Here is a 14,457-nt window from a genome sequence, read left to right as displayed (position 1 = left end):
AATCCCTTGGGCGACGGCCCAATGCCACAGGTCCTGCGCCTCCTTGGACAGCGCTGGGGACCTGGTTCCGCCCTGTTTCCTGATGTAAAACATGGTGGTGGTGTTGTCGGTGAAGATCCTCACCACCTTGCCCTTGAGGGACGGAAGGAAGGACCTGAGGGCCCAAAACACTGCACGGAGCTCCAGGACGTTGATATGCAGGGACTTCTCCGTCGGGAGCCAGAGTCCCCTTGCGTGCAGATTTTCGGTGTGCGCTCCCCACCCTTCCAGGGAGGCCTCCGTGGTCACAGTCTCCTGGTGGGCTGGGGTCTGGAAGTCCATGCCCGCCGTCAGATGCGCGCGGGTGCCCCACCACCGTATCGCTCGTCGGAAACTCTCGTCGAGCTTGATCCTTTCCTCGAAGCTGCCCGTCGTCTGGATCCAGCGCGCATCCAGGAATTCTTGCAACGGGCGCATCCGGAGCCTGCACATGGGAATGAGGTAGATGCAGGAAGACATCATCCCGAGGAGGGACTTGATGGACCTCACCTTGGCCGCGTCGGCCACCAACATCCGTTGCACCTTGCCCAAGATGGTCCTGGTCCTCTCCTCCGACGGGGAGGCCAGAAGGGACACTGTGTCGAGCCTCGCTCCCAGAAACAGTGCGACTTGCGCGGGCACCAGGTGGGATTTGGCGTAGTTCACGGAGAATCCCAGGTCCGTGAGGAGTTGGACGGTCCTTGCCGTGTGGACCACGGCGAGCTCCCTCGTCTTGGCGCGGATGAGCCAGTCGTCCAGGTAGGGGTAGGCGTGAATCCCCTCGCGGCGCAGCTGCGCCGCCACCGGTGCGAGGCACTTGGTGAATACCCTGGGTGCCGACCGTAGTCCGAAGGGGAGGGCTTTGAACTGGTAATGACGCCCTTGGACCACGAATCTGAGGAATTTTCGGTGCCCCTTTAGGATGGGAATGTGGAAGTAGGCATCCTCCAAATCCAACGACGATAGGAAGTCTCCTTCCTCCAGCTGACCCAGGACGTGCTGGAGGGTGACCATCCGGAACTTCTGCGCCTTGATGAACTTGTTCAGACGTCGCAGGTCTAGGATGGGGCGCCATCCTCCCGTCTTCTTCTTCACGAGGAAGTATCGCGAGTAGACTCCGGAGCCCCGAAGCCTCTTTGGGACGGGTTCGATGGCGCCCTTTCTGAGCATCGCCTTTACCTCCAGGAGAAGTTGAGGGACGTGAAGTTCTTTCCTGGCCACGGGGGGGACGCGCGGGCACCTTCTTTGAAACTGGAGCGCGTGGCCCCGGGCCAGGGCGTCCAGCACCCAACGGTCGGTGGAGATGGACTCCCACACGCTGACTAAGCCCGCCAGCCGGCCTCCCACCGGGGTGCTTCGGTGGGGGCCCGACCCCACGGCCGGTTCAATCCTGCTTGGACGCGGCCTTGCCGCCTTGACCTCCTTGGCGACGACGGCGGGGTCCGCTAGACTTGCCTCGTCCTCTGTAGGCCTCTTGCGACGACGAGCGGGCCGCTTGACGGTAGGAAGCGAAACCGCCGCCGGAACCTTTGGAGGCGCCCTTGCCTCCGCCGCTCCGAAAGGGCGTTCGTCGTTGCTGCAGGACTCCAAGGGCCCTGGCCGTCTCAGTATCCGCCTTGATGGCCTGAAGGGAATCGTCCACTGTCTTCCCAAACAGGTTGTTCCCGTCGAAGGGCATGTCCAGGACTCTGGTCTGGACGTCCTGCCGAAAGTCTGTAGCTTTGAGCCATCCACGACGTCGAAGGCAAACGCCGTTGCCCAGCTGGCGGAACCCAGTGTCGGCGATGTCCGTCGCCACGGTGATGGCGTGGTCCGACGCCACCTCACCTTCCTGCAGGATCTCAAGGGCCTCCGCCCTCTTGTCGTCCGGCAGAAAATCCAGCAGGGGAGCTATCTTGTACCAGAGCTCCCTGTCGTAGCGGGCCACGATAGCCAAGGCGTTGGCCGCTTTAATCGTCGTCGCTGCCGACGAGATGACTCTACGTCCCATAGCATCCAATTTCTTTCCCTCGCCGTCCGGCGGGGAAGTCGATGTGGAGGCCGCACCCCCCCCCCGCTTTCTTCCTGGCTGCCGCGGAGACGACGGAGTCCGGGGTAGGCTGCGCCCGGAGGCATAGGGGGGCCGTGTCCGGGACCCGGTACTTTTTCTCGTACCGGTCTCTTCTAGCTGGCGTCGTGGAAGGGTTCTTGAGGAGGGAAAGGCCCTCATCCCAAATGTCGTCCAACAGAGGCACTGCGAGGACCGTATTCCTCTTGGCCTCGCGCTGCTGATAAAGGAAGCCTTCCTTTTTCTTCTCCTCAGGGCAGAGTTGGAAAAGCTCGGAAGCCCTGGAGATCATGGAGTGGAAAGATCCGATCTCGTCGGGCGGAGAAGCCCTGGTGGGAGGCGACAACGGAAAATCCTCGTCGTATGCCTCGTCGTCCGTACCCGTCGCTGCCGTGTCAGTCCCCGTATCATCCCCTCGGGTGGACGGGGAGGAGGGCTGGACGGGGCGCGACGGTTGAAAAGGAGGTGGTGGATGGATCCTTCTTTTCTTGGTGGGGGGGAACACCAGAAGGTCCCGGTTCTGGATCCCCCGACGGGAGAGGTTCCTCCGCCGGTAACGGTAGCCTCGTCCTTATCTCGGAGCATAAGGACTGTATGGCCAACAAAATGGCCGCCGAGTTGTCTTGCGGCGCTGGCAGAGGGGAATCCGACGGGCGAGCAGGGGCCCCGTCGGTATCCTCGACGATGTCGTCGTCACCTGCGTCGGGGTCCATTCCGACGGGCTGGCCTTCTTCCACGCCTAGGCCGTGGCTTAAGACCTCGATCAGCTCCTCTTCTGAGGTTGAGGCCGAATCTACGACGACGCCCTGCCCCCCCTTCTTCTTCCCCACGGAGGGTTTCACGGGGGTCCTATCGATGGGCACAAAGGAAGACTCCCTCCGCGGAGGCAGGGAGATTCTGGGCCCTGAGGTCGCCACCACTGGTGTAGCCACCACAGGCTGAGCCAGGGCCGCCGCGACCGTTTCGATAGAGGGCTTGGTCGGATGGATCAAGGCCTTCACCACCTTAGGTGCGCTCACCGCCTTATCCTTGAGGGAGGGGGCACTGCCACGCTCCTCCTCTGCCTTAGAGCTCGACCGGGGCCTCTCCAGGAGCTTCGCCGGGTGCTCGGCCTTCCTCTTACCCGACCCAGAGCGTTGGCTCGTGGTTGATGGTGCCGGGGAGGGTGCGCCCTGCCTGGCGCCCGTAGAGCCCGACCGTTCGGCGCTCCCGGTGCCAGCGGACTCGCGGTGCTTGGCCTTATGTTGGGCCCCCGTCGCCGGGGCGCCCTCAAAGGTCTTAGAAGACCGCTCGGATTTCTTCTTCTTCTCGCCAGACGGGCTCTTACCCTCCAGCCAGTTGGCGAGACGTTGATGGCGGTCCTTCATGGTCCGTTCCGACATGTTGCCGCAAAACGCACAGTCCTTCTCCACGTGCGTCTTGTCCTCATGAAGGCAGTAAAGGCAGAAAGAGTGTTCGTCCTCCTTGAAGACGTTCTGCAGCTGGCATCCAGGGCAGACCCTGAACAGCTTTCCGGGCGTCGAGCTTCCCTTCTCCTGGGCCATCTCCGAGACCGGGCCTGAGAAGCTTCTGGAGTCCTCCGAAGCGTAGCTCGACGAAATCTTCACCCTTGAGGGGCACAGATGAATCCGACACGGGTCCCCGTTGATCGGATGTAGGATCGGTGGAGCTTGAGGCTCTTTTGACCGAAAGAATCGAAGTTTTTTGTGAAAAAGCGCGAAAAATAGCACTAACGCTCGAGAGCAATAGCACGAGGATCCCAACACATGAACGTGCGGTAAAAATCTGAAGATGGCTGCCAGAGGCGGTGCTTAGGTAGAGGGCAGTCATTGGCTGTGGTCAGTATGACGCAGAGACCAGTGATTGGTTATTACTACGAAAGACAGATCAGAAACGAAACTGAAACCGGTTTTTTCTTTACCAAGGATTCCCAGCCTGACGACGGGGAATATTCATGAGCATGTGAATCCATGCCAGACCCATGCTACCGAGGATTCCCAGCCTGACGACAGGGAATATTCATGAGCATGTGAATCCATGCCAGACCCCATGCTGGAGAACAGCCGTTTTGCCTAGCATGGCCGATATCCTTTCCTCCAATGGTGACGCCAGGCAGGATACTGTTGAGTCTGGATCCTAGGAACAGCGCGTCCTGCGATGGAGTCAAGCAGGACTTTGCATAATTCACAGAGAACCCCAGTTCCGTCAGCAGGCGGATGGTCTTCACCATGTGGTCAACTGCAATGTCCCTTGATCTGGCATGGATCCTTTCCAGTCGTACATGGGCAGCCACCGGAGCCAGGCACTTGAAGACTCTGGGCACTGATTTCAGTCCGAAAGGAAGAGCCTTGAACTGGTAATGCTTCCATTGAACGACGAAGCGCAGAAACCTGCTGTGTCCTTTGTGTATGGCGACGTGGAAGTAAGTGTCCTCTAGATCCAACAACGACAAAGTCTCCCTCTTCCAGCTGGCCGAGCACATGCTGCAGAGTGACCATCCTGAACTTTTTGGACTTTATGTACTGTATGTACTTGTTTAGTCGTCGTAGGTTGAGAATGGGCCTCCATCCCCCGGTCTTTTTTCTTACGAGAAAGTACCTTGAGTAAACTCTGGAGCCCTTGAGTCGCTTTGGAACCAGCTCTATCACGCCTTTCCTTAACACGGCCGAACCTCCAGCAGCAGCTGAGTGATGTGTTGCTCCTGTCCGGCCACTGGTGGTATTCGAGGACACTCATTGAAACTCTTAAGGTGTGTCCGTGGGCAAGATCGTCCAGCACCCATAGGTCGGTGGAGATGGTTTCCCACACGCTGATGAAGTTTGCCAGCCGGTCTCCCACCGGGGTGCAGCAGTGGGAACTCCCCCCCCCCCCCCCCCCCGCCGCCTTGGCTGGTTCAGTCCTGCTTGGCAGTCGGTGTGCCGCCCTGTGAGCCTTGACGATGGCGGCCACCTCCAAAGGCCTTGGAGCAACCCCTGTTGGCTTCCTGGGTCGAGGAGTGGGAGGGTTGGCGGTCAGAGGATGAGCCCCTGCCGAAACCCTTTGATGATCTGCTAGACTTCCCTCCGCATGAACTAAAGGACGGCCGGTGTTGCTGCAGAGTGCCCAAGGCTCGGCTGTCTTCCGTGTCGGTCTTGATGGGCTGGAGGGATTCATCGACAGCCTTCCCGAACAGGTTGTCTGTTGAACGGCATGTCCAGGACCCTCGTCTGGATCTCCTGCCTGAAGCTTGTGGCTTTGAGCCAGCCCCGACGACAAAGGCAAACCCTGTTGCCCATCTGGCGGAAACCCCTGTCTGCAATGTCCAATGCCACCGTGATGGCGTGGTCCAACGCCACCTCGCCTTCCTGGAGGATCTCCAATGCCTCGAACCACATGTCATCAGGGAGGAAATCCAGGAGAGGAGCCATCTTGAACCAAAGCTGCTGGCCGAATCCGACCACGATCGCAAAGGCGTTGGCCGCTTTCAACGTCGTCGCCGCTTAGTAGATCTACCCATGGAATCCAATTTGTTCCCCTCGTTGCCTGGGGGTACAGATGAAGAAGACGATGAATTGGACGACTTCTTCATGGCGGCCGCCAAGACCAACTAGCCCGGCGATGGTTGAGACTGCAGGCACTTGGGCGCAGACTCCAGCACCCGGTACTTTTTCTCAAGCCGGTCTCTGTTCACTGGTGCTGAAGCTTCCTCTTTGCCTTCCGGCGTTGGTACAGGAAGCCCTCCTTCTCCTCCGGGGTCAGCTGAAAAAGCTTTGACGCCCGGGTAATCATAGAATTGAAAGATTCCACTTCATCCGGTGGAGAGGCTCTCGGCGTCGGCAACGCAGGTTCTCCCAGTCCTGCATCATCGTCCGTATCCGTTGTCGCTGTGTCCGTCCCCCTAGGAGGGCGGGTGGGACAGCGACGGTTGGCATGGAGGCATAGGGTCTCTCCTCTTCTTAGCATATTTGTGTGTCCGTCGGTCAGCTCCCGCAAGTGTGTGCGTATCAGCCAGTCGTCCATGTACGGGTATACGTGTACGCCCTGTAGATGAGGATGGAGCGCCACTGGAGTGAGGCATTTCGTGACCACTCTGGGGGCTGACTTCAAGCCGAAAGGTAGGGCATTGAACTGGTAGTGCTGTCCATGTACCACGAAACATAGAAACTTCTGATGTTTCTTGTGAATGGGGATGTGGAAATGGGCGTCCCCCAGGTCCAACGACGTCAAGAAGATTCCTTTATCCAGTTGGCTGAGCATGTGTTTCAACATGACCATCCTGAACTTTTGGGACTTCAGGTATTTTTTTCAGAGGTTGCAAGTCTACGATAGGCCCCCAGTCCCCTGTCTTCTTTCTCACTAGAAAGTATCTGGAATAGACTCCGGAGACACAGTCGTTGGGGAACCAGCTCTATCGCCCCTTTTCGCAGAATGGCTCGTACTTCTTCCAGAAGCTGAGGGATGTGCTGCTCCTGACGGGGAACCAGAGGGGTCTGCGGGCTCTTGTGTTGAAACTCCAGGGTATGTCCTTGGGCAAGAGGGTCCAGCACCCATCTGTCGGTGGTGATCTTTTCCCACTCGATGACAAACCTAGTCAGCCGGTCTCCCACCGGGGTGCACAAGTGGGAGCCCAGCGTCCTGGTCAGTTCAGGCTTGCTTCGGCACCGGCGTCCTGCCCTGCCCTGCGGGCAACGGTGTCCTCTGCTACCATAGGCCTGGGAGCGACTTCCGCAGGCTTCTTGCTTTGAGGATATGGTAGAATGTCGGTATGACGTGGCAAACCCTTTTGAAGACCTGCTCGACTTGCACCTGGAGGGGCAAAAAAAGGAGTGGTGCTGCTGGAGAATGTCCAGGGAACGGGCTGTCTCCGTATCCGCCTTGATGGCCTGGAGGGACTCGTCGACGGCCTTCCCAAACAGATTCTCTCAGTTGAAGAGCATGTCCAGCACCTTCGCTTGGATCTCCTGGCAGAAATGAGTGGCTTTCATCCAACCTTGTTGATGAAGGCAGACACTGTTCCCCCATTTGCCGGAAACCCTCTGTCCAATGCCACTGTGATGGCGTGATACGTCGCCACTTTCCCTTCCTGAAAGAGAGCGATGGCCTCCATCATCTTATTGTCAGGAAGGAACTCCAGGATCGGTCCCAGCTTGTGCCACAATTCCTAGTCATCCCTGGCCAGGATCGCCAGTGCGTAGGCCACCTTGATGGTGGACGCTGCGATGTAAATCACCTTCTTTCCCATGGCATCCCTCCTTTTCCCCATCGCTGTCTGGAGGGACTGAAAATGTGTTTGCCGACTGTTTCCGTGCGGCCGTCGACACCAATAAATCCGCCAATGGCTGCGACCTCAAAAGCCCCTGGGTGCAGAATCTGGCACCCTATATTTCCTCTCCAAGCTATCCCGTTGGCTGGAGCCGTGCAAGTGTTCATCAGAGCCAGGTCCTCCTCCCAAATATAGTCCAGAAAAGGCACTGCCATGATCGTTTTCCTCTTGGCATTGCGCCTTTGATACAAGTGAACTGGATGGACCCCAACCGGTCCATAAGACATGGGATCTCCAAACAGCCCTTTAAGATGAGCAGCAGCACCTGCGAGACAGATGGGGATGCAGATTCATACTCTCGCATCAAATAGTAACGACAACTCAATAGTTTGGCAAAGGGAGTCCGTTTAATGACAAGTACAGAAAACAGGGAGTTCAATGAACATCAGCAAACGCTCGATCTTCCTTCTCGCTTCAACTCCAACTAATTCCAGAAAACATCATTTATACCAAAAACTCGTCATCAATGACATGTAATCTTAAAAACCTAACATGCAACTCGATTGGTTATAGGAAGGTAACTTTAATATAGGTACTATATCTGCGTATGGTAACGGGGAGAGGGGATTGGATAACGTCAGGTGGGGCAACTAAGACCTTCCTTCAAACTGGCCACTGTAAACGTCAAAAGGTACAACGTTCTATTGGCTCTACTCTCCATAGGACCCTAGATTACATGATCCACTATGATTGGGTTGGCATTGAACCCACACATACTTTTCCACTTGCGCTTAGCAGCATGCAGAATAATGAGGCCAGGTGCAGGGAGCAAGTCTGTACCCCAGCTTCCCTCCAATTTATGTTACAGCCATTCATCACCTTAGTGGCCGTGTGTCAATTACTGCCTTGTAGTTGGCCTGGAGTCTGCCTCTTGGTCTGAGAAAGTTGAGGATAGGTACGATAAGGCTCCATGCGTAGGTGTGAAAGTCTCATTCCTTTCGGCCTGCCTTGCCACGTGACTAGGACACCATGAAATAGGCCTCATCTTCGTGCAATTTTGTGTATTTTATTTACTTCTGTCAGTCATTTACCATCTGCGGCTTATCTCGACCTTGCTGAAAAGGAGACTGTTTATTCTTCTCTTAAATTGTAAACATTGCTAGTCTATTCCAGTCTGGCACGACTTTGGCTTCCTTGCATGGTTAGCTTCAGCAGGATTTCTCTCCGTCTTTAATTCTTGAATTGTTAGCTGAGGCCCTATCCTCTTGAGACCTTTAGTAACCTCGATTTGATTGTGCTCATGTGTCTAGTGGATTTTCGCTCATCTATAAAGTGTTTTTGGAGGTAGATATGTATAGTTGGTGCTTGCCGCAATCTATTTTACTATTAAGCATAAGTAAACTTTCACAATTTCTTTGCTTCTTGCGGTTCCCTGCGTATGTACATGTTTAAACTGGTTAATGTCTTCATCGTGCATATGGCATAAGTTTCTTTATCTTGAAATCAACTGTTTCACCCTAGGCCCAAGATGTCACTTAATCCATGGCATTTCGTCTCTTCATCAGCATTCTTTGGTCATCAAATACCCTCTCTGTGTGTCATCCGATCTCTCGTGACATCACCAGTCATCTTTTAGTATCTTCTTGGCTTCTTCAGGTATTTCATTCTGACAAACGTCCCTTTGTTATGTCTGTAGTTATGGATTTCTCAGTGGGTACCTTGCTGTCCAGGTTTGCTTAGGTGTCGGTACTTTAATAGGTGCTGTTCTTCCGATAGGCACTGGGCAGAGCCCAACTGTGGCTCTCTGCTGGTTTATCTGTTCTTCATACGTCACATATTTTGGCGCGAATGTTTCTGGCACTTCAAAGGGGATGCGGCTGATACTTGGCACTTCCTCTTCACAAGAAGCCCTCCTTTTTGGTTTCCTCTGGCAAGCTCGGGGGCCCTGGCGATCATGGAGTGGAACAAACCCACCTCATCCAGTGGGGACACCCACGTGGAGCATCCAAATGTGGCAATTCACTGTCCGCTGCAACAAGGTCTTCGTCATCCGTCGTGGCCGTATCCGTTCCAGTACCGGTGTCTGGTTCTGAGGGGGTAGAGGGGGCCCGACGTGGTGAAGGAGGTTGAAATGGGGCACCGGATGACGCTTCCTTTTTGCTAGAGGCTGATCGGGGGCCTCTGTGACCACAGGTACCGGAACCGGCATTCTCATCTGGATCTCTGACACCAAGGTGTGTAGAGTCAAAAGAATATCCAAGGAAAAGTCCCTCGGCTGAGAAGGCAGAACAGGAACACTAGGCCCTGCGCAGTAGTCTTCTTCAATGTCCTTGTGGACCTTATGTAAGGACTCTTGATCTTCGTCATCTGTGGACGACACCTCCATGGTTTGGGCGACGGCCTGGGAGGGCTGTTTCGGGGGCCTCCTCGACACCCTCTCTCCCCCACCCCCTGAGGGTATTGAACCGGGTGCTGGGCGAGTTTCACCCCTTCTGGCATACCTGCAGACTTTGCCAAAGTCACTGCGGCGGGGTCGTGCCTTGGGGTCAGGGACACACTCTGAGCCATGAGAGCTACCCTTGTAGGATCAGCGCCCGTAGCTGCCATGGTAGTAGTGGTCATTTATGGAGCTGCCAACAAGGTTTTTGCCTGCGCTTGCCTGTGCGCCTTTCTTCTCCTCCATCCGCCGCTTCTCCGATTTATCACATAGTTTAGCCGGGGTCAATGACTTCCTCTTTGAAGAGGAGCTCGACGGTAGGCTGGTAATAAGGTGATGCCGATTATGCCCTATCCTCTTTGTGACACGCTTCAATGACGAACCCGGTGGAATCAGACGTGCGGCTCTTGGCCTTATCTTGGGCCCCCACGGATGAGGCACCCCCAAAGGACTAAGAAGACCAGTCCACGGATCGGCCAGTCCTGGGCGAGGCATGACCCAGTTCGGAGCACGGGACAGAGGCCATGGCGTTAAGCCATGCTGCCAGCTTACTGCTATGCCTGTCCTTTGTCGTTTTCTTGGAGAAACCGAGGCATATCTCGCCCGCTACTTCCTTGTAGTCCAGGTGCAGGCAGTAGAGGCATTGCAGGTGCTTGTCCTCCACAAACACATTCCGTAGCCTGCATTTGGTGCAGGGCCTGAAGATGGACCTTCCCCTCCTCCTTCTCCCTCATGGTCGGAGGGCGCAAAGTAGGCCCAAGAGGCCTTGTAGAATCTTTGATGGATGTGTGGAAATTCGCCAATAGGTCCCCACTGGCGGCAGATGAAGAGCACACAGGCTTCTTTGAAACAGAAACACAAAAAAAAACATTCTAATAGCTCAGAGAGCAAACTCAAGGACTCCCAACACTGAAGCGTGCAGTAAAAATCTGAAGATGGCTGCCAGAGGAGGGGCTTAGGGAGAGGATGCTCATTGGATGGGGGCAGTATGACTCAGAGGACAGTGATTGGTTTAGAGGAGAAATACAGTTTTTAAGTGACGATAGGGAATATTCGCGAGCAGTTGGATCCATGCCAGACCCCATGCTCGAGAATACACTCTTGTCAATGAGAAATGCTTGGCTATCATATATAACTGCAAAGTATTACAGTAACTATTTTCCCTAGGAGTGTAATGTGTTGGTAGGATCAGCCTGAATGTATTCTGGATTTTGGTGGCCTGCGGCTTTGGGTTCTGAGGTGTTCTCCCAGTTTCCTTCTCTAGGTCATACATTTACTATAAGGTGTGCATTTGAATGATGTACCCTGCTGTGTGTTCAGGGCTATGAAAAAAGCCACTTGTTTTTGAGTTGGCACATGGGTCTCTGAATATACTACTCTGAGATTACAATCCCCCACCCCCCCAACTTAGCCTGTTTGCACTGTGCCGGTCACCTGATGGCAGACTAACATTTTAGGGTAGAGTGGGTTAGGTCTTAACGGACCATTACAGTTTTTGTACGACATGCAGTTCTGTTTCACATATACTTATTTTTACCAGATGGATATTCTATGTGTAATCTTTTATTAAAGTGTATAATATCAATATACCAGTGTGGGGTGGTGTTCTTTGGTTAACTGTGGACTAACTGTACTTCACTATTAGCCCTCCTCCATCCTGGAATTCAGCCCGACTGATCTGCCACACCTACCTACTGTAGAGTGGTTTAGTTTACCTTATAAGTTGGAACACAAGCCTACCTTTAGGTTGTAATTGGTTATTTATAAACATGCTTAATACCCACAGGTTCCTGTGTTACTCCGCGTCATCTTGCTTCCAAGACTAGTGCGTTGCCCCAGAGCTATCCTCCCGAGACCGGTTAGCTGGTTACACAGGCCTTTGAGGGTTGTGCAAAAATCTCCCAAACATGGTGAATGGTGCCAGCTTGAAAGGTCTGCAACCAAAAGTCCTCCTCAGCCATTATAGCTCATTATAATGTCCACCAGTTTCCTGCACTGTGCTCCAGTTTTTGCTTCTCACTACTTTACTTACTATTGCAAACATCTCACTGAAACTCAATCCCCATTAGCTTCATATGCAACCTTCAATTTCTCATAATATCCATAAAAGCACATAATGCTTGCCTTTGAAGGAGGGGTGGCGTGAAGGTGCAGACAGCATCTTGACATCTGTACATACAGCCCATTTTGGGGATATTTGTGGTAATCCCTTTGTATGATGATAAAAAGGAGATAGAAAGCAGCAGTAAAAAGACAATGCTGCAAGGAATATAGCTGATGGTCTGGTGTGTTGGGCAACTGGTAGGCAAGGCTTACCAGAATTACAGCCAACCCTTCTTCTGCCTTGATGAAAGAACGTCCAGGTTTGATGAGAGCAGCAGCTGGGGGTTGAACATGTTCGTAGAGATCACAGACCTGGCTCTAATCTCTAGGAGCAGTATAGTCTGTAGTGTGTATAAAGTTGCCCTTACCTCTGTGGCCCCTGATGCTGCCAAGCTGGTGCAAACCTAAAATCAAGGCAAGAAAAAAATGACTACATTATTTAATGCCAAACTTCACATAAATAACTTATCTTTAAAGGTTGGTCTTGGCAAAATAAAAAAGAAACTCGACCCACACCAAACCGTTTTTAAACGCTTAGATCACCAACCACATCATGCTTTCTACTATAGATACAATTTCAACATGGTGACTTTCCAAATATCAATTGAGAATCTCTGCATTTCAATTCAATTTTTTTCCTGAATTTTGTTTAGAGTACAAGATACAAGTTACAGGATAATACTGAATCTTATTCATATTTTCAAATGATTATGCATGAAGAGCTTTACATATATGGATTTTTGATCTTTCAAATGTGCATTTTGCAAATGTTGCATTAAAAAGTTAAAGTCTATGTAATTCAAAAACCCTTTGATCCATATACAATCTATTTGTGGGGATTCCAGGGTCGCAGCTGCCTATGGGCCATACTGGAGACATAGCCAGCAAAGTGATTTTCACAAAGAGGTTTTACCATGGTGGCTGGTCCTGGTGGCCGCAGGCTGCTCTTTTGGAGGGAATGCCATTTCTGACACACTCTTGAACTCTGTGTACAGTGTCTCCAGTCCTTTTGTGGTCCAGGTCACTAGAAAAACAGAGGAGGATGACTTTTGTTGAGCACAAAGGCAACATGTACAACTGAAGAGGGCTAATTTTTAAGAACAGGATGTTCCCCAAGTGTGCCCATAGCCCAGAATGAAACCTGCCATAAATCCATAGGTAGTGTTGGATTTCCTCAAAACGGCCCATCAGATACAAGAGGATAAAAAGGGTAACTGTGTGACACATTTGTTTACTTTTTATATGCTTCTTCTGGATACACACATTAATTACCCAGTAGGGATCTAATGGTAGGTCTGGAGTATTAGAAATGGTTCATTTCCAAAGTAAAATTAGGCATCGACAGGGGTGTTGCCGTCATACTATCCCTACTCTACATGTGCAGATACCCATTATGCCCCTTAGTGCCTAAACCATTAGATTGTGATTTTTCAAGAAGGAAGTGAGAGCATAGTTAGGTGCTTAGCATTGTGTTGTATGTGTTCCTAACAATGAGGAGGTTGGGTTAGTGTATGTAATTCTAAACCGATACATGAACCAGAAATACGATTAATGAGTAAATAATGTTCGTCTTCTTGGGCATGCAAATCTGTTTTGATTTGTCTGCTATGCATAAATTAGCGAGTAATACATGATGGTGGCTGCCTGACCGACTTCAAAGCTGACAAAACGCTACATGTGCCAGTTGCAGTCTAGCAGATGGTATCTAGTGGCATGTGCGACAACCTGCTGGAGTTACAACTGTTCCCCTGGTATAATGTGCTCTGGGAGAAGCATAAAGATTTTCTTTGTGCTAGCGAGTAGCATTCTTGAATGCACCACACAATCTTTCTGGCAATGCTGGCCTTGGTGACAGGACAGACTTCTTGACCCAATTCAAAAGAAATTATTAACTAAATTTTTTCCCATATTGTTTTGGTCATCTGTATATAGAACATGACTGTACTTTGGATTTACAGTGTATGCAGTGACCTTATCACTCACGATTCAGGCATTTGGAAGAACACCGAGTTCAATGGATTGGTTTACATGAAGCTTGAATATGCATTTCAAGGAGAATCCTGGGTCTGTTGTGAACAACACCTTTGTGAATAGTGACAATAGGTTTGTTAATTGATGAGGCTTGTAGTTATATCATCCCATGCATTGATGTCATTGTCACAAAAAAGCTACCTTGTAGAATAAGTGTTCAAACAGGCATTAAACCTGTGCAGGAACTTGTTTTGGTAGTAGCTTAGGGGCAAGACTGGCTGTTCATGGTGTAAGGCTGCAGAAGGAGGAGACTGACACACAGGTGGCACGATTGTTGCCATAAACCTTTATTTAATCAAAATAAAGAGGACACCTCTCACCCTAACTCTAAGAGAGGTTTCGCTGCCACAACTAAGGATTCTGACAGTGTCTCAAAGTAAATGAAAAGAGTCCACTATTGTGTGTCAAAATGCCTACTTATGTCCCTCACACTTGTAACTAATACAAAAGAGGTATGTGATCAATCCTGCCAAGTCATCACAAAATCCCAGCCTAATGTCTCCTCCCAGGTGTCCAGGGAAAGGCAGCCGCTACCTGATCCTAACCGCGGGGTGGTATGAAGAGGGAGGATCACATGGT

General features: G+C 52.0%; 1 protein-coding gene across 6 annotated transcripts in view; it reads right to left on the bottom strand.

Moving 5' to 3' along the window:
• The window catches only part of DUSP11 (dual specificity phosphatase 11), a 494,978-nt gene that overhangs the window by 57,984 nt on the left and 422,537 nt on the right, over nucleotides 1-14,457 (bottom strand). For all 6 annotated transcript variants that reach the window (XM_069618930.1, XM_069618928.1, XM_069618926.1 and 3 more), the window contains 2 exons: nucleotides 12,761-12,871; nucleotides 12,216-12,251 (listed from right to left, as the gene is read on the bottom strand). In XM_069618930.1, the coding sequence (XP_069475031.1) occupies nucleotides 12,216-12,251; nucleotides 12,761-12,871 (147 nt within the window). The remainder of the gene's footprint in view (nucleotides 1-12,215; nucleotides 12,252-12,760; nucleotides 12,872-14,457) is intronic.

Source organism: Ambystoma mexicanum, chromosome 10, assembly GCF_040938575.1.
Source record: "Ambystoma mexicanum isolate Mex_15411 chromosome 10, UKY_AmexF1_1, whole genome shotgun sequence".
In the NCBI taxonomy this organism is placed as follows: domain Eukaryota; kingdom Metazoa; phylum Chordata; class Amphibia; order Caudata; family Ambystomatidae; genus Ambystoma; species Ambystoma mexicanum.
This window is presented reverse-complemented; position numbering and strand designations above follow the sequence as displayed.